Below are 20594 nucleotides of genomic sequence, written 5' to 3' on the forward strand. Positions count from 1 at the left end.
GTTTCGTTGCTATATTTTAGTGTGCGTAAAGGAACGAAATTCAAAACGGTTAATGTATCGGAGTTACGTTTCCTTAGTTTTTACTTTTTATTATTCGTAGGTAACAGTATAATTTTTGGAGAAGAAAATAAAAATCTCAGAATATGTATCAGTGCATAAACATTATATGTCTACGATGTTGTTAAATCGCGTCGTTATATACATACCAATTTTATAAATGGCTCTGTCATCTGTGTCTGGGTGTCTGTCACATGAGTCTGTTATCTCTTCACACTTTGAATGCTAAAGCAATGTAGATGTAACGAATGGTGGATAGTCACATAAGCATGAGACCCTGGAAATGACTACAAGAAACTTTTTTTAATATATTTAACGAAATATTTCATATTTTCCGCACAAAATACCAATTTTCGAACAAATTTGTGAACAATATCCACTATACTATCGCCTACGATACTCATAAATCATAAAAACCTATAGTTAAAAAGTATAAAAGGATATTATGCAGCTTTTATGATGGTACCGCTATATGCGATTGATTATAATAAAACTGTAAATTATTTTATTTGGGGTTCCTTTAGAAAGAGTGTTAAGTAAAGATTTTTCCTTATTGATTACTAGCTGTCCCGGCAAACGTCGCTTTGCCATTATATTATAAAGAATTTCGTCCATATTATTTTATTGAAGTGATGTTACTATGACAACGTCCATCGCTATCCCGTCGCACAAACAATGATCGCGTCAGTCTCTAGTTGTAATAATTTACTATTATTCATACAACAAATGCACTTATCAATATAAAAAGTAGCCAGTAGCCGATTCTCAGACCCACTAAATATGCATGTAGAATTTGGTTAAAATCAGTAAAGCCGTTTCGGAGGAGTACGCGGCCTAACATTGTGACACGAGAATTTTATATATAAGATTTAGCTTACTATCGTATAGAAACAGCAGGTAACTTATGGATTTTAGTCTTAGGTGGTGAAACAAGGACTTAACAATTATTATACGCAATGAAAAACGTGAGCAGAATAACTAGTTTTAACTGTATTCATAGCAAAACGGGAATTTTCCTGCGTAGTAATTTAAAAGATTTAAATATGAATCACTGGGATATGATCTATGCGTATCATACGACGTATTCTACAGAAACTATGTGGTTTTTCAGGATATAAAGTAGCCTAAGTGTGTATTAATTGCCAATTTAATCAAAAAAATATTCGGTAATATATAATACGAGCTTATGCCCGCGGCTTCGCTTGCGTGAGAAGCATTATTATATACAAACTTTCATCCCCTATTTGAACCCCTTGGGGTTGGAATTTATCAAAATCCTTTCTTAGCGGATGCCTACGTCATAACATCTACCTGCATGCCAAATTTCAGCCCGATCCGTCCAGTGGTTTGGGCTGTGCGTTGATAGATCACTATGTCAATCAGTCAGTCAGTCGCCTTTGAGTTTTATATATATAAGACTAGCTGTTGCCCGCGACTTCGTCCGCGTGGACTTCAGTTTATAGCGCGCGGTGTCAACAAAATTGGTGTCCAATTAATTTTCCAGTTAAAAAGTAGCCTTTGTCCTTTCTCAGGCTTTAGACTATCTGTGTACAAAATTTCATTACAATTGGTTCAGTAGTTTTGGCGTGAAAGCGAGACAGACAGACAGACAGACAGACAGACGGAGATACTTTCGCATTTATAATATTAGTATAGATTTGCGTGAAGAAGTAACACTGTATACACACTAACTTTCTTCTTTATTTACTAAGATAAAAATTGTTATACTTGGATAAGGAACTTGTACTACTAAGACCCATTTCGCACTTGGCCGATTATTATTGATGTGCCCAAACAGGTACAGTAACACCGCTTTGACCTCGTATATCACACTGAACTCGCCCGGGCCCACCTACCGCGGCAAACGTTTTAGATGATTAATCTTAATAAAAATCGCCATTTGTAGTCAAAGTAATAAAAAGTGTGTGTAAATAAAAACTATTGTAAAAATACGTCCTGTCGAAACTACGAGCAGACTTTCCCGTACCTTTGCCAAAATAGACTAGGAAATGAAAAAAAAAATGTTTGCGCAGAAATTTTCAACAAAAAATAATATCTAAATACATAGACAGACTCACCTCAGCGTTTATTGGAATTTTAAGTCGACTATTACTACGAAATGCATAGGTAACCAAAATTCATGGCCCTAGAGAAATAAAAGCAAAGAGTCGCGAGAAACTGCTATAGATTATTATTATTACTAGCTGACCCGGCAAACGATGTTTTGCCTTATAAATTATTTCTAGTATCAATAATAATAATAATAGCTCCCACACCGGTTTCGGTGACGCTGGCCGGTTTCATTGAAACCAGGCCAGCTACGCAGGAGTAATTTTATAGTGCCCAAGTGTGTGCGCAGTACACAAGAGCACTCTCTATTCCTTTAGTCTCATAACCCAGTTGGACGGAAGACCAACACGACCGGCGAGAGATCAGGCGCAGGACCGACTTTTTACATGCCCATCCGACGCATGGATCATCTTACTTGTCAGACAATCAGGTGATCAGCCTGCAACTTGGAAATAACATCTGAGTCAAGAGCCGCGCTCTATACCACTAGACCACGGAGGCGTTAGTGTCAATATAAAAATTAGATAAAAACCTATTCTCAGGCCTAACGAATGTACTATCGGAGAAGTTGATTCATAGACAGATTGCGGACCTAAGTAATTTGGTCGCCTTATATCAAACTGACAGTACATGACTAGTATTGAATTGAGATAACCTGACCAAATGGCGTAGGTCTATCAACTGCCTACTAATCAATTTCCTAGGTGGTACATATAAAATTTTATTAAAATTGGTTGAGCCATTTTGGACACAAGCCTTATATATGTATATGTATATGTATATATATATATATATATATATATATATATATATATATATATATATATATATATATATATATATATATATATATATATATATATATATATATATATATATATATATATATATATATATATATATATATATATATATATATATATATATATAATATATAATATATATATATATATATATATATATATATACATATACATATACATATATAAGGCTTGTGTCCAAAATGGCTCAACCAATTTTAATAAAATTTTATATATATATATATATATATATAACATATAAAACAACTACACAATAACCTGCATAATTTTATAAAACAAAATAAAAATTTTATTCACCTAAAACTCACACCTAAAAATATTGTCAATAAAATATCTCTTGAGGCTTAAAAATACACGTGTAGATTGGTGATTATAGGCTAATATTTCATCAAACTGTAAATAATTTATTATTTGATCATTAGCAGAAAACGAGAGGACATTCATCAAAAACTAGAACACTCTATTGTAATTAACTCAAAGAAAAATGGCTTACCGCCAATTTATAAAACGGTAAAAAATAAATAAATGATAGAGAGATGGAAGATTAGATAGAGTAGAGAGACTTATAACAAAGAGATTTATTTACTGTATCCCTTATAACATACTAGAGAATAAGCTTAAAGTTTTTTTTTTTAAATAAGGGGGCAATCAAGCAAACGGGTCACCTGATGGTAAGCAACTACCGTCGCCCATGGACACTCACAACATCAGAAGAGCTGCAGGTACGTTGCCGGCCTTTTAAGAGGGAATACGCTCTTTTTTTTGAAGGTTTGCAGGTTGTATAGGTCCGGAAATACTGCTGGTGACAGTTCTTTCCAGAGTTTTACAGTGCGCGGCAGAAAGTTACGCGAAAAACGCACTGTGGAAGACTGCCACAGTTATGTTAACTTCCTATAATTCCTATGTTTGAGTAATTATTGTAAACTTAATGTAAATGTTATATATTTATATTTTATAACTGTTTGTTGCCAACTTATTAATAAAAATGGATTTTCAAATGTGTTAGTCGCGCATAAAAAATTGAAAACGGCTAAACGGATTGGGCTGATTTTAGTCTTAAAATATTCGTAGAAATCCAGGGAAGGTTTTAAAGTGACACGAAGTTCACCGGGATAGCTAGTAATAAATAAAAAAGAGTATTTATTGCTTAAACTTTAAGATATATCTAAAATGATATCATAGGAATTGATTTAGAGACAGATTTAATTTTAGACGGATTATATCACGCAGTAAAATTACCTTCATAAACGTAGATGTAGAATAAATTTCTCAAATCTCAGATAGTACAAAATATGCTTAAAAATAATATTATTATAGAAATTCTATACGAGGGAGAGCAATGCTTCGGCACGAATGGCCCGGCTCGACCGGAGAAATACCACGTTCTCACAGAAAACCGGCGTGAAACAGCGCTTGCGCTGTGTTTCGCCGAGTGAGTGAGTTTACCGGAGGCCCAATCCCCTACCCTATTCCCTGCCCTACCCTCCCCTATTCCCTTTCCTTTCCTACCCTCCCCTATTACCCTATTCCCTCTTAAAAGGCTGGCAACGCACCTGCAGCTCTTCTGATGCTGCGAGTGTCCATAGGTGACGGAAGTTGCTTTCCATCAGGTGACCCGTTTGCTCGTTAACCCCCTTATTTCATAAAAAAATATGTATCGCCTCAGAGAAAGTATCTCTTCAAACTGGTACAGATCTAAGGCTATCTACTTAGATTTTAATCGTGAGCTTTACAATTTATTTTACATAATTTACTGCTTACATTATAATAATATCTAAAGCATCCAAAATGGGAAGCCGAAAGGAAATGTTTAACTTGTTTTATATCTAGCCTCTTTAAATTATTAACAGCAAATAAAAATCAGAAGCTAGATTTTATAAGTCATAAAAATTTATGATTTATTTATGTTAAAATATCGATTCAAATCCATTTACCGTTGGGTTCATCTTTATCCTTAGGACTATTGTCCATCACCGCCTTCTCCGGGACGTCACCGACAAAAAGTCAAATAAAATGCCTCTTGCCTCTATGACATAGGTTTAGGTTTCGTTTTGCTACCACTACAAAAGAAGTATGAGTCGCTGGACTAATGTCGGTAGAAAATGAAACCTATAGCCTAGGTCATAAAGTGGCATTTTTAACATGCTTTTATTAGCTTGGGCTGTATCATGTATGTATGTAACGGAATCTTTGAGCAAGATTTTTACCTATCTCCAGTAGTCTAATTAATTCGAAACTTTGCATATTAGGAGTGAATGGCAATGTAATAATTTGTGTGCGTGTTTTTTTAAATGTTATTTATAGTACAGCTGTTCCCTAGAACTTTTTTTTAACTATCAAGCAAAACTTTCGTGAGTAGCTTCATTTTGATAAGACGAACAACAATTTTCTCTGCGAAAATTCTCGAAAGTGGTAGCTAACTGAGATAGAAAGGATTTAATATTTCAATTTGTTGGTCCTAAAATATGGATTGTTTTATTTGTAGGACAAGGTTACACTTAAACTACATAACTATTAAACTATCAATATACAAAAAAATCAGCTGGTTAGGGTTCCGTTTTAGAGGTCCGTAGTCAACGAGGACTTGTTGATTACAGAACCCTAAAACGGAACCCTAACCAGCAGGTTTGCTTGATAAGTAGGTATCAAAAAAAAATGTTCTAGGGAACCTTTACTATTATTTTAAATGTTTGTCGATGACGTCCCGGCGACGGAGGCGGTGGACAAACGGCCTGAGGTGGGAGTGTCAAGTCATATATAAGCACGAGAGACGAACAACAACCATTACTACAACAATTTGCAATGGCATTCGAATTACTCATCTTTGTATCGACGTTAGTTCTCATCGATGCCGCGTCCCTGCCAATGTTTTATCGTAAGTTTAAATTAAATTTTCCTTCTCCTTAAAACTTCAATTTCGTGACTAATTGTAACAAATATACAGTACCGAGTACAAGATGACACCAGTAACATGCATTTATCGCGGGGGAACCGTATATTTTTCCGGGATAAAAAGTATCCTGTTCTCGGGAGTCGGGACTCAAAGTATCTCCATAGCTACCAAATTTCAGCAAAATGGGTTTAGTAGTTTGGTGGTGAAGAGGTAATAAATAGACAAACAGAACATTAATTATAATATTAGTATGGACTGTACGATACGTATGTAATTTAACTGTAAAAAATGTATATTTTCTATTTACGCAGCAAAGTTAACAGTGGGTTAATTTTCTTTTTAATTACGTTAGGTACTTCTGTTTTTTATGTATTTATCTGAATTCTTAAAACGCTCACATTTTAACTATTTCTACATGTATCATTCAATATATTATCTACAATTCTACATAAGTAAAACTATTAATTATCATCTATACATATTATAAAACAAAGTCGCTTTTTTTCCCTCATGTCCCTTTGTTCCCTTAAAAAAATTATAAAGTAAGCAATTTCTTACAATGAAATGTCAAATGACTAACGGTTGATCACGGTAGGAACTAGTGAATTGTTATTTTTATGAACAATTCAATTATTCTGTAGCTATATAGCTATATAATAGCTAAAGAATAATTTCATGAAAGGTATCATTTTACCTTATATTATAAGGTATTAAAAATGACTTTATAATTGGGCATATTTTTTTATTATGTATTTTAATATCTGTCTGGGACAATCATCATTAAAATCAGTCTTATAGCTTCGAATCCTATTGAAAGCAAACAAATCAAACTTTATTACTTTAATTAGTACATTGCCCCAAATGCTATGATGTTACACATTATATAGCCGACCCCGTGTATTTGTCAGGACCTTTTGTCCTAAAGAATCTAATTGTACCTACCTTAAAAGTTTTATTGCGAAAATCCGTTTACATTTTAGCAGTGGCGGAGCAAGATCAAAATTTTATGTGGGCGAGATACATTTTGCGAGGCCCCCTAGGTCCAAATGGATTATTTTTAGACAATCATTTTTTCATTAATAAAATTTGAATATCAAAACGGGTAAATTCCCAAAAAAGAATCCTCGCCCAATAGGCGCGAGGCCCCTTGGACCGCGAGGCCGTGGGCGGTCGCCCACATCCCCCAACCCTTGCGCCACCTTTGCATTTTAGACTCCAAGGTTGAGAACACAGAAATCCATTTCTGTGGTTGAGAAGGTGTTAAAAAAACGTATAACACGAAAAACATAATTCTAATTTCGCGTTTAGAAAATTAGTGGCAAAAAAGGCACAGGCGCTTAGATAAAAAACAAAGCACGTCAGATTATTCAGTACCTGTAAGCCAAGATTTTATTCAAAATTTCAGAAAAATATAAAACATTACAAATAAGAAAATGCTCTAATGAGCATCCCAGGGACAAACAGATGTCTGCAAGTATTTTTATATTCATGAATATGTTTGCAGGATATATTTTTCAGAGTTTTCACCAACTATTTACTTTTCAGAGTACCCGTGGCTTTTCCCTGCGTCTGCATTTGACCTGCAGCTACCGATGCAACCAAATATACCACAACATCCGATAAACATACAACCTTATATACAACAACCGTTAAATATACAGCGCTTTAACATACCACAGCCCCTTAATATACAACCGCTCAATATAGCGGAGCCTATTCTACCACTGCAAGTTCAAATTCCACAGATTTCCATTCCAAAATCAAACTCTAAAGGACATTCTCCGGGACAGACCATCTTAGTTCAAAATAGTCCAGGATACCAAACGGCAATTTCCTCTGAAACAGATGGCATGGTCCTAAGATCTGCTTTAATATCTACGTCCAATACTCCAGGGTACCAAGCCGCTCTGTCATTGACCAAAACTTCTGGAAGCAATGGCTACGGAACATCTGTCTCAGCGTCAGTGAATTCTGGTCCTAATGATTTGAGTCTAGCTAAAAGTGCATCTGAGGACGGAAAAGTGGAACACAGAAGTATTTCGAGCAGTATTTTTACACCAGATCATAAGATAAATCAAGCTAGTGCAAATTAAATATTATATGTGTCGATAACTAGTGAGATAATTGCTGTGTTATAACTAGCTGGAGTCATTTTAAAGAGCCAAAGTATTTTTGCAATACATAGGACACTCTCTGTTCGTTGACTCTCATTACCCAGTGGGACGGATAAACGAATATGATGTGATATTGTTAGACTAAATAAGTATTTTAGTATTAATAAATTTATACTTCATGTACTCTGTTTTATTATTTACCTACTCATATTGAATTTATTATCATAAACGAAGACGTGAGTGGAAGAACACGATAAGTAATATTTCGATACATACGGATATTTACTCATTTTTTCCCTTATAATATGAACAAACCTTGTAACTTATTTAACTTCATCACCTGGCTTATATATCTGGCTACACATAAAATGCACAGTATTTTTTATTTCAAATCATTTTCCGGCCATAAAGCCTCCATTTTTAAATGGTATTTATCGTGATCATCCATTCGTCTTCAAATATATTTATTAGTTTTATATTAGTTATTGTAATTTATCATTATAATATATTTTATTTAAAATTGTATAGTCATTTGATATTTTTATTAGAATAACAGCGGGAAGTCGTTAGTAAAACAATAAAACCTATTATATTTTAAAATTTATGTTACAAATTTCTACGCTTCACACTTTGATCATAATAATATTATATTTAGGTAATATTATGATAAGTAATTAGTTGTTTTAAAAAAACGACCTTTACTCATGACCACCAAAAGTAGACTTATAAAAGAAGATAAAAATGTGTTGTAAGCTACGATAGGTATAAAGAAAAATACACGAAGACAATTGACAATGTTTATTACGATCAATTAATTAAAATTATATTTTAATTACCATCAGTCAAGTCTTATTAAAATCTAAGCACAGTCAATCAAGAGGAGATCAAAATTAAAAATCTACATTAACACGATTTTAAAAATACATAAGCATCAACTTTATCTCAGAGATTTTCAATTCTATACAATTTCAAAAACAGTACCTACATATTTTAGTTTGATCAGTTGTGGTTGGCGGCAAAAGCACTCGCACTTTGGTACTGAGGGGCAACGTACCTAACGCGACCACGATTGTTGTAAGCCTGGGCAACACTTGACGACTGTCTTCCGTAGTTCTGAGCAGCGGCGATGGCGGAACCCTGGTTGTTGTTAGCACTAGACACAGCCGACTGTAGTCCACCGTAGTTCACAGCTTGAGATATAGCAGCGCCATTGCCGAAGCCTTGGGCGTTCGCTGATGATGCTGCGAAGTTAATTCCTGGGGCATTTTGTGCTACGGCTGAGGCTGATTGGTACGAAGGGTTGAGACGAATCGGGTATCTATTTCCGTAGTAGTTGTAAGTCGGGATCAAATATCCATATCTGAGTTGCTCTTTGTTGTCTGCAATAGGTTCTGCGTTCTCAAGTTTCTCTGGTATCTCTGGTTTCTCTGGTTCGTTCTCTGGTTTGGAGTTGGAAGTAGGTGCCTCTGGTGTCTCTACAATAGTGGCTGGCTTAGGGTCCAACTTCTCAAGTTCTGGCGTTCTAGCGGTAGATGCAGGGGCTTCAGGGGACTCTACAATACCAGTCGGCTTGGCATCAGTTTCTTCGATGATGACTGAACGAACACGTTTGGGCTGGTATCTCCATGATTCCCAGGCGCTTGGTGGGCGATTCTGCATGTGACCAATTTCCACATATTCTGGCAAATCGCTACGTAATCCAACTTGAGCTCTATTACCTTGGTCAGGATTTACTTCTTCTACTTTATCTTTTTCCTTATCCGCTTCTTGAACGGGTTTTACAGAATCCTTTTCTTCATCTTTCTTCATGTCCATGTTACTGGGCTCCTCCACCAAGTCACTTCTGAGTTGGGGAACATATCCTGGATTATGAGTGGCAGAATCTACTCCTTGTAGTCCAATGTGGCCACTTCTAAGAATCAGCTTCGCATCTACCTCACCTTCTGAAAAACACAATGTTATTGATTGGTTAACTTAAGAACAGTCCGATTTACTCGTACATTCTAGAAGATAAAAAAAAAACAATGACATTTTGAGATGCTTAGGGACTCTAGGTCTAATCGATAGAAACTCTGAATCACGCCGTGTTCTGTTGTATCTATAGATATTTTCCTTTCTATAGACAGGAAAATTTATAACAAGGAATTGAACTTACCAGGCCATGTTGCTGAGTATATCCCAGCATTCGCCACCGCCAGCAAAGGAAGGAGAGCAATCACGAACTTATTCATATTTGTTTACGTGAAAGATAGCACAACACCCATTTCTAGTTGTAGTCTCTATATATAGAGACAAGCTGTCCCCTTCCTCGACCAGGGGCAATGACATCATTGTAAATTGATCACCCAAATATAAAATAATATGGTAAAATGCGATTTATAAATCTAGAAAGAAGCTTGTTTGTATAGATTCGTTGAACCCTGCGAGATTTACAACGTCCAGTGTCACAGTTGTTTAACTTGATTTGATATAATTTGTTTATTTACTGTTATGTTTTATTTGTAATTTTATATCTGACTCACTAAAATACTTCTTAGAATGTATTTGGGATCTAAAGAATCCTAAGACTAAGACCTAAAACTAAAACTTAGGGCATAACACTAAGTCTTAGTCTTTCATGTCGTTTATAATATTTTTTCAGTAAATACTAAATATTATTATTTTTGATGCACGTTTTTGTATAGAAAATTTTAAAATAAATCGTTATGTCTGATTATTTTGCTCGTCAAATCTATACTATCTATACTCATATTATAATTGGGAAGAGTTTGTTTGTTTGTTTGTTTGAACGCGCTAATCTCAGGAACTACTAGTTCGATTTGAAACATTATTTCAGTGTTAGATAGTCCATTTATCGTGGAAGGCTATTAGGCTATATTTTATCACGCTAAGACTAATAGGAGCGGAGAAATAGAAGAAAATGTGGAAAAAGGGGGTAAATTATTTGAAAGGGCTTATCTCACGAACTTCTGGATCAATTTTTCTGTTATTTGGCACAGATAAAAAGTAGACCTCGTGAAGGTGTTATTTTCATAAGTTATTTTTGTGGACTAATTTGTCTGTGAGATATCTAATGTACGCAGGCAAAGCCGCGCGGAAAGTCTAGTAATGAATAATTTTCTATTGCTTTACTTTTTCCTATTCATTTTATGACAAATACGTTGGCCTCTGGTACTAAGTAAATCTATAAAATTAGTTTATTTCTCTTATAACTACAACCATTAAGTAAAAGATTACTTCGTTAAGAAATCCTACCATTTAATTTAATAAAAATAAAAATTTACATATATAATTACCGAGTAAAACGCTGAAATTAAAACATAGAACTCGTATGATAGATGAAACGAGTTTTGCGATCGTTCACACTGTTGTATGGTGTTGAAAAATACGAACTGTATTTTTCAACACCATACACAGGGTTTAACAAAACTAAGTACTTAATAATACTGGGTGTGTATCTGTTCCTTGTAGAGAGTTCACCGTGAAAGTAGCAGCGCTGAAATACCATTTTTTATGTTTTGTATGGGCAAGCGCCCCAGCGTCACGAGGTTACCCATACAAAAGTGAAAAAAATACTCTTTTAGCGCTGCTACTTTTACAGTGAACTATACAGGGTGCAATTAAACCTTCCTGCCAATTTTTGATATATTGTTAAAAATAAAAATATACGTGTTTTTTCTTTAAATAATCACTCAGTACTAAAATGTTGAGTAATAGCTTCCGAAAGTTATCCTAAAAACACTGCACACGACGCGCGCGACGAGCCCCCGCGTGCGCGCCTCCCCCCGCGTCTACCCCGCTCAAAACCACCTCCGCGAGTGACCGTTCTGCAACGATTTTAAATGAGATAAAATATGTCATAAAAACACCCTTTTTTTGTTAAATGGACTCTTCTAATGATACCTAAGCCCTGGAAAAAAATTGGCAGAAAGGTTTAATTGCAACCTGTATACACGGGATTCATTTTCTTTATGAAATAAGGGGGCAAACGAGCAAACGGGTCACCTGATGGAAAGCAACTTCCGTCGCCCATGGACACTCGCAGCATCAGAAGAGCTGCAGATGCGTTGCCAGCCTTTTAAGAGGGAATAGGGTAATAAGGGAGGGTAGGGATGCGAAGCGAATAGGGGAGGGTAGGGGAAGGAATAGGGTAGGGGATTGGGCCTCCGGTAAACTCACTCACTCGGCGTGAAACAGCGCTAGCGCTGTTTCACGCCGGTTTTCTGTGAGAACGTGGTATTTCTCCGGTCGAGCCGGCCCATTCGTGCCGAAGCATGGCTCTCCCACGTACACACTCTAAAGTATTATCACTTAGTTTTAACTTTTGTGACATAAAACTAATGCCACCAATTTGTAATGTGTCATTTGATAGACGGCTGGTAAGCACTAGCCCTTCTGCAGAAGCGTAGCGTGACTCGGAGGGGCCCCGTAAAAATTTGCTTGGCGGCCCCCTCTCAAAAATGCTCAAAATTCACGTTGATTACGCCTACGTTATATACGTTCCCTTGTAACCCGGGGCCCCCTATAATTGATAAGGCAGATACGGCGGTAGCTATGCCCCTGCACTTCTGTCAAAGTAATTTAAGTTAAATCTTCTTATGTCATCTGCGTGCTCGAATAAAAGCGAGTAGAATTATTACAATCTAGTATCTACTACAAGAAAATATATACAATTCGAGAAATATTATTTAAAAAATCATCAAAATTCGCATAATAAACACAAAAGGTTTTTATAACAATTGATCAAAGCTTATGTGGCGAAGAAAAGACATCAACGAGAGCGAAGCGCGAGCCAAAGATATATAAACGCTTTTTACCTGCTTACAGCAAGACCGAACTTTCTTATGCTATTTATGTATGTATATTGTATATCATGTTTCTTGAAAGTGCCCAAAGTACCAATCTGATTCAATAAACGGGGAGCCAATATATTCCTGTTAATGACCATGGTATAAGAAAATAATTTAGACGGAAAGTAGTTTTTTACTTTTAAGCCTTAAAATATTTCTATAGAAATATTAGTATAATTTAATGTAGGGTAGCTGCAGCATATTTTAAAGACCAATAACAACAGGTACTTTGCTTGTACATTTTGCACCTTTATCATTTCATCCATAGTGAGTAATAAACCAGTTGGTCATCCTATAATTAGTATTTTATTACTTTTTACGACTATTCTTAAATAGTTTCCTTCGCCCATTAAATGGAATGTTTTGCCGAAAATTGATAATAAGCGTACAACTTGTTCTGTCTAGTTAGAGTCACCGGTCCTTAGATACCTAAACATAACACAGCCGGTCTTGGCAATAGCCTGTTTCATAATGAACCGGGAAAGGTCGAAATCTTTATAAATTATCATATTATGGCAGCAGGCAGAAGAATAAAGGTGCTACCACGCTGGAAAATGACGACTAAAATTAGTAGATAAAGTCGTCAAGCGATTTTTTGCTGTAATTTTCCAGTGAACCATTAGTGCAAATACCAAAATTGCGTACTTTGGCAAATGTAAACACGGTTTGAGCTTTATTGGTCTTTTTGAGTTTTTACTGATTTGTCAGCACGATTAGTACGATAAAATGAAAATTCTATTAAGTTTATGCCTCTAAATTTTCAATCAATTTAATTTAAGCAAAATGTATTTCATCATTTGTCATATTTTGACGCTTACCGAGTACCGACCGACGTATGACTCATTAGTCATTACCCCACATAGATGAAGATATTATATTCTACAAAAAATTGCTTACAGTTATTCGGCCATTAATCAGCCATTCGCCTCATAGCTGTCGCGCTACCGTAGCGAGTCGCAGACCCACCGACGTAAAAGACGTATTATATACGAACAAGAATATAAAGAAGAACATGGGAAATCATTACGCATTTGTTAGAGGCGTTTAAAATGAAAAGTATACTCGTTATATTGTCCGCCATAATCCTTCAAGGGATTTCGGGTACGTTCATTAAGGATATTGAACCGTGAAGATTTTCGGCTATTTTTTATTGCGAGTTCCCGGTACCATGGAATAACGGTACCAAAGAATACATAATGTGGTGTAAAAGTATAAACGTGTTTAGTGTGAAAGATTTTTAAGTGAGAAATTATTCATAAGTATTAACAGTTTAGCGATGAATATTATAGTTTGTAGTTCTCGGAAAGTGAACATAGCGGGGTCGGCGAGGAGGAGATTAATTTTTTCTCACTTTTTTTGGTAAAAAAGTGGGCCCCGTGCGAGTTTCTTACGCCGGTTCTTCTCGCCGGGCTAGTTCCCGAACCGGTGGTAGGCATCATGTAGACGTTCAGAGAATATTTGCAAAAATTTATTCTGAATAAAAAAGTTTGAGTTTGAATTTTTTGAGTTTGTGTTTGAGTATGGAAGTACCAGGGACTGATATTTTTGACGAGTTGTTTATATGATATTTGGGAATATGGTACCAGTAAATTACAAGTGCAAATTATTAAGGATAACAACAAAGTATACCTAGATAAGATGGAACATGTTTTCCATCCATGCCTTATTATTTTATCAGAAAAACTAGTATTAATAATTTATAGATCTAGCAGACAAGCATATTGATTGTAAAAATGAGAATAATAAAAAATTAACTTTATAATTTCAGGTTATTCAACCCATGAATATCAAAGGTACGTTACTAAAAATGTGAATGGATTCGCGACTGTAGAAGGAGTGGTGTCAAAAGATGGAGTCACTAAGAAATTCTACAAGGTGATTCCAGAATATAGCAACACCGATTCCATACCCAGTGGTACCGACGAGTTCGTCTTTCCAGACCCTATCAAAATGCCAGAGATTAAAATTCCAGAATTCGCATCCTTCCAGCAACCTATTCAAATCCCCACCCCAAAGTGGAATTCATTCTCTATCGATGATCACGTCAACAAATTAACAAAGGATATTTTTGAACAGAATAAAAAGATCCATGAGTCAATTAATTCAAACTTTTTGAATTCCTTCTCCAGCCAGCCAACTTTCGAAAACACTTTCTCGAGTCAGCCTACTTTCGGAAATACCTTTTCCTCTCAACCCCTTTTCGGAAGCACCTTTTCATCCCAACCGAGTTTCGGTAGCACCTTCTCTTCTCAGCCTAGTTTTTACTTTACCCAACCTAGTTTCGCAAATGGTTATTCAGCCTATCCCGGTTTTGGGAACACTTTTGCTGCTCAGCCCGATTTTAATGATTTCACTCCTGAGTTCAGTTTTGAGAACGCGGGAAATTCCATCTACTTCCCAGTGTATCCCCAAATTAACTACTGGCTTTGAATACTAGTAATAGTTTTAACTGTCTTTTTCAAATAATATAATTTCATTTTGAGATGTAGTTTTATTTCATAACCTAAATCTTTGAGCCATCTTTAAATAACTTAATTTATTCATTCGTCGATTCTGTCATTTTCTTCGATAAGTATTTATTAGTTATTGGAAAATATATTCGAATGGACACGAGAAACCGGCATAAATTTTCGCATTGTTGAATTTTTATAACAGAATATAATATAAATAAATATATCGACCGGTTTAGGTTTATCATGAAATATGTATTTTAGCCGTTTTCAAATACGAGCGCCTTATGTTAAGTTGCATACTGTCTTAATCAATGTTTCTAGATTTTGCTATTGCATTTTTAAAGGCGCTTAATGTTTCACGATCACGGATGCGCAATCTACTAGCTTAATCTCATGAGTCATAACATTAATAATTTATCCTTAACTTTCACATTAATTTCCTTGCGATAGAATAGAAATCCTATGAACACATTGCGCTTTATCTCAAAATAACCAGGGACTGAAGTGCAAAACGACGCATTTAACTGAAAAAAATTTAAACTATTTTTTTTTCGAAGATTGCGCGCAATAAACTCTTGAGTTATCTAAAAACTTTCTATAAGCTGACAAGTACATGTGAAGTCGCGAGCAACTACTAATAAGATCAGGTCGTGGTCGGTGTCGCAACTCCTCCCACTGCACTGTCATTATGCAACTTGAACCAGGACCATTCTACAACGTTTTGCACTTATTACATTATGAGGCTATTATATTTTGGTCAAAGTTATACACATTTCAAGTTATATTAATTAGATAATAGATAGATATTAGAGTGACGCGAATAAATAATAAATAATCTTTTGTGTCGGTGTCCAAAGATATTTACAATATTCAATCATCTAAGATTCTCTCTGATGAACAAAAATGATGATTCTACGAATGACGACTCCATGGTCATTATAGAAAAGTATTAGATAATACGTACATTATGCAAGAAAATGGTACATAATCACAAAAAGAAAACAAAACACAGATACAATAATGTATACCAAAATATATAACCTCCTCCTTCCCTCCTTTTGGAAGTCGGTTAAAAAGTATCACCATTATTGTAGTCACCCTAAATAAGGTAATACCGTATTTAATGTCTTATTTTGTGTAAAGTGATGTAGTGGAATCATAATTTATAACATGCAAGTTGTAACATGATACTTACATATAAGTAATATTTTTGTCTATGAAAGTTAATAAGAGTATTATAAATCTGATAATTTAAAGGTTATCGTGGCTTTGACAGTGAGTTATGATAACCAAAACCCACGGATATTCTATTTAATGTCAATAAATAATCTACCAATGTACAAATAGCTTCTAGGCATATATTAATGAAACAGACCGTGTAAATTAAATATTAATAATAAAAATATGCTCTAATTTTTTGCACTATTATTGCATATTGTTGTTGAATCATCCTCCTAGTCAGTGTGCGCACATTCGCGCGTCGACCGTCGCTAGCGCCATGCGTTTTCTACATTTGTTCCTTTTTGCTCTACTGCTTATTTGTACCTATGCTGCACCACAATCTAAGCTACAATACGGAAATGTTGGTGAGTACTATTTATTTCATATGCCTTTTTATCAAGATAGTTCCTTGACTTGTCTAGTCTCTACTGCATGTATCCTTACTATAGTTCGTTTAATGTTGTTTAACTTGGGATTTTATAATGACTAATGGGTATTATGATTGATATTTATTATTCATCGTTGGCACAAAGGTATAATTGTATAGGTAAGATAACTTAAACGGACTGTACTTATTAAATAATATTTTTATACAATTGCTACTTTAAATTGTGTAAGTTTATCAAAAAGTTTTCTTATTTATATAATACGTAAAATACTGTTGACTACATTACTCATAAAGAGTCCTAGATAAATTCTATTAAGCAGCAGAAATTGGATTTTCTGCTTAATTTTTTCATTATTAGTTAAAATCTTAACTTGTATTAAATGTTACCAATTGAAAACATTGCGTATATTCTGGGGCAATCGGCATACATTTAGCGATGTGATGACACTTGACATATTATGAGTGATGATTTTAAATTAAAATTAGGTCTAATGACTTGACATTCCAAATTTACATTCATCTTTGACATTATCAGCAATGAGAGGCCCAAAGTTGGCTCAGATCAAATTCACAAAATACACGCCAAACAAATCCAAATCACAAGGTTACCTCAAAAATTAACTACGTCGATTATTATTATGACGTTAAAGCAAAACCTAAGTACAGTAATGCTAAGAACTCATATGCGGTTTTGCTCGATAGTTTTACTCCAAATTAAGTAATAATTACTGCGTGGACCGCAAAACTGACAGCTCGAAGGCTCGCATCGAGCCGGCTTGATGGAATTGCTGCAATGCTGAATGTGAGAACGAAATCCCGAGCCGCGGGTTTTGCTTGACGTTATTGGCTCGATCGAGCAAAACCGTATACGCGAGTACTTAGCATAAGACCATCATAAAAGAGCAGAAAACTTTTAATAACATGGTCGTACGATGATACAGATTTGATTAAAATATAATAATAATTGTTCATTAACGGCCATTCCCAATATTTGATCTATCTCTGGTTTTGCCCTACTAGAGATAGGAATAGCTCACAATTGACATAAAATATATGTCTCTAATGTCAAATTTGAGCTATTCCTATCTCTAGTAGGGCAAAACCAGAGATAGATCAAATATTGGGAACGACCGTAAAACTTCCAACTTAAGTCCGTATAGATAGGCTGTTATTTTTCTAAAGGTTTCAAAACAAAAGTTATCTAGTCCACGTTCTAAATTTAAAAACTTTGATATTCAAATTACGTTAACATTTTGCACAACATGAATATTAATTTGATCTTAAACACACATTAATAAATTAATAACAGAGACTGTAATAATTATAAAACTTCATGAGAAAATATTATTTAAATAAGTTAATTATAAAAAAAGTTAATATTTTTTTCTAAAAAGTTAATATTTATTCTAATTTAGGAATAAAATATTTAATTCATAACTATATAGTGCCTGTAATTCGCTTATTACACGGTAACTGCACAATTTAAGAAACTGTAGGTCCCTTGTCCGGGATTTGAGGTATGTGCATCCCAAACTTCATCTAAATCGGTTCAGAGGCTTTAGCGCCAAGAGTAAGAGAGATAGACAGACACTTTTTAACCGACTTCCAAAAAACGAGGAAGTTATATGTTCGGCTGTGGATATATTTTTTTATTTTTTTTGTATGTTCAACGATTACTCCGCCGTTTGTGAACCGATTTTCGAAATTTTTGTTTTAAAGCCATAATTACGAAAATTATAAATGCGAATGTGTGTCTGTCTATCTGTCTGTTATCTCTTCACGCCCAAACTTGACGTGGGAGAGAGAGTTTCGGCACGAATGGGCTGGCTCGACCAGAGAAATACCACGTTCTCACAGAAAACCGGCGTGAAACAGCGCTTGCGCTGTGTTTCGCCGAGTTTACCGGAGGCCCAATCCCCTACCCTATTCCCTTCCCTACCCTCCCCTATTCCCTTTCCTTCCCTTCCCATCCCTACCCTCCCCTATTACCCTATTCCCTCTTAAAAGGCCGGCAACGCACCTGCAGCTCTTCTGATGTTGCGAGTGTCCATGGGCGACGGAAGTTGCTTTCCATCAGGTGACCCGTTTGCTCGTTTGCCCCCTTATTTCATAAAAAAAACTTTATCTTAATCGGTTCAGGCGGTTCAGCGCCAAGAGATAGAAAGACAGGCAGACTTTTACATCTACATAATCTATATAATATATAAAACTCAAAGGTGACTCAAAACTCAAGACTGACTGACATAGTGATCTATCAACGCACAGCCCAAACGACTATATAATATAGAATATAATATTATATAGATAGGGCTGAAATTTGGCATGCAGGTAGATGTTATGACGTAGGCATCCGCTAAGAAAGGATTTTGATAAATTCCACCCCCAAGGAGTTAAAAAAGGGGATGAAAGTTTGTATTAAACTTTGTCAATTTTAAACCGATCGGGCTGAGACTTTGATATCTACTTCTTAACGCGAGCGAAGTCGCGGGCAAAAGCTTGTTTATGATTTGAGTATGAACAATCATTATTATTAGTAGTTATAAACTTCTTAACAGTCAAAGTAAACGCCGTTTGCTCCTCGATTGATATTTTTAGAAAACTTGTTACCATTTAGAGAAGATGTTGCTACATATAAACAATGCACATTAAACTCAACTAGTTCTTTACGTACTTATAAACATAACAAGTCCTATTAAACCTTAGTGCGAGGGTCAGTAGTATTTGTTTACTGTAAAGTGACAAGAACATACACTTAGGGTAGGTTGCACCAACTTACTTTAACTATAACTGTAACTTTCACTATAACTTTAACTACAATGCAAAATGTCAAATCTTTGGTTAAAGTCAATAACGGACGCCATATTTAAGGCGAGGATAAACCTCAATTTGTTATTCCGCGACTTCCGGTTTACCTAGTTCCAATATAATAACGAAGTTTTAAAAAATAGAAGATATAAAGTACAATATTTAAAATACCTTAAACCATAAACATTTTTATAAAACTTAATACTTTGGCTGTAATTACTTTACAAACTCACCTCCGATAAAAATCTATTTCATCGAAATAAAAGTATTAACTAGGATAATTATAGATTTTCTTTAAATAAATTGTTAGTAAATCTATATTAAAAATTCTTTAACCGAACAATTTTGTTTCTTAATGTTTATTTCCAAAGATATTTAAAAAAAACATGAAAAATAGAGGAAATCCGTTTGAGTGACTTTAATGTTATGCTAAGCTAAAATGAATTTATTGCGATGCTTATACGCTTGGTCTTTGGTTGTGTGCAAAGTTATAGTTTTGGATTGAGATTAATCCCCGCCTTAACGATAACCTTGAGCTCGACAAGGCTTTAAATGAACGTGGCGAAAAAAGGACAATCTACCCTCAGAGAATGAGCAGTTTACCCGTACGAAATTGACTATTCGCTAGAAAGAGAGAAATCTTGTGGCCAATACTCAACGCTTGTAAATCTGTAGTAAAGAAAGCTTGGTATCCCGACCAATCAGAATTCTAGACAAAGATAGAAAAAGACTTTTGGCTGTACGTTCGTTTCATCTCTTTTACATTTTCTTGTGCACTTATCTACTTTATCTACACTTGTATCGGAGATTCTCTGTTCATGCTCTAATCTTTGATGAGAACACATTAAGAAAGAGAGAGAAAGGTCATCGTGTGCCTTGCACTTAATTTGTTTCATTGTTGAAAATATTTAAATTTCGAACT

General features: G+C 35.0%; 1 protein-coding gene and 1 long non-coding RNA gene across 2 annotated transcripts in view; one reads left to right on the forward strand and one right to left on the reverse strand.

The window, feature by feature from the left end:
• On the forward strand, positions 1 to 17820 carry LOC121730637. Its single transcript, XR_006036138.1, has 3 exons — positions 1 to 100; positions 1187 to 1189; positions 17809 to 17820. It is a non-coding gene; the product is annotated as an uncharacterized LOC121730637 (long non-coding RNA).
• LOC121730632 overlaps positions 8905 to 20594 on the reverse strand; it is a 25654-nt gene continuing 13964 nt past the window's right edge. Inside the window, exon 2 of the mRNA XM_042119772.1 lies at positions 8905 to 9898. Within this exon, the coding sequence (XP_041975706.1) occupies positions 8955 to 9770 (816 nt within the window). The 5' untranslated portion in view covers positions 9771 to 9898 and the 3' untranslated portion in view covers positions 8905 to 8954. The remainder of the gene's footprint in view (positions 9899 to 20594) is intronic.

This window comes from Aricia agestis, chromosome 9 (genome assembly GCF_905147365.1).
Source record: "Aricia agestis chromosome 9, ilAriAges1.1, whole genome shotgun sequence".
In the NCBI taxonomy this organism is placed as follows: Eukaryota; Metazoa; Arthropoda; class Insecta; order Lepidoptera; family Lycaenidae; genus Aricia; species Aricia agestis.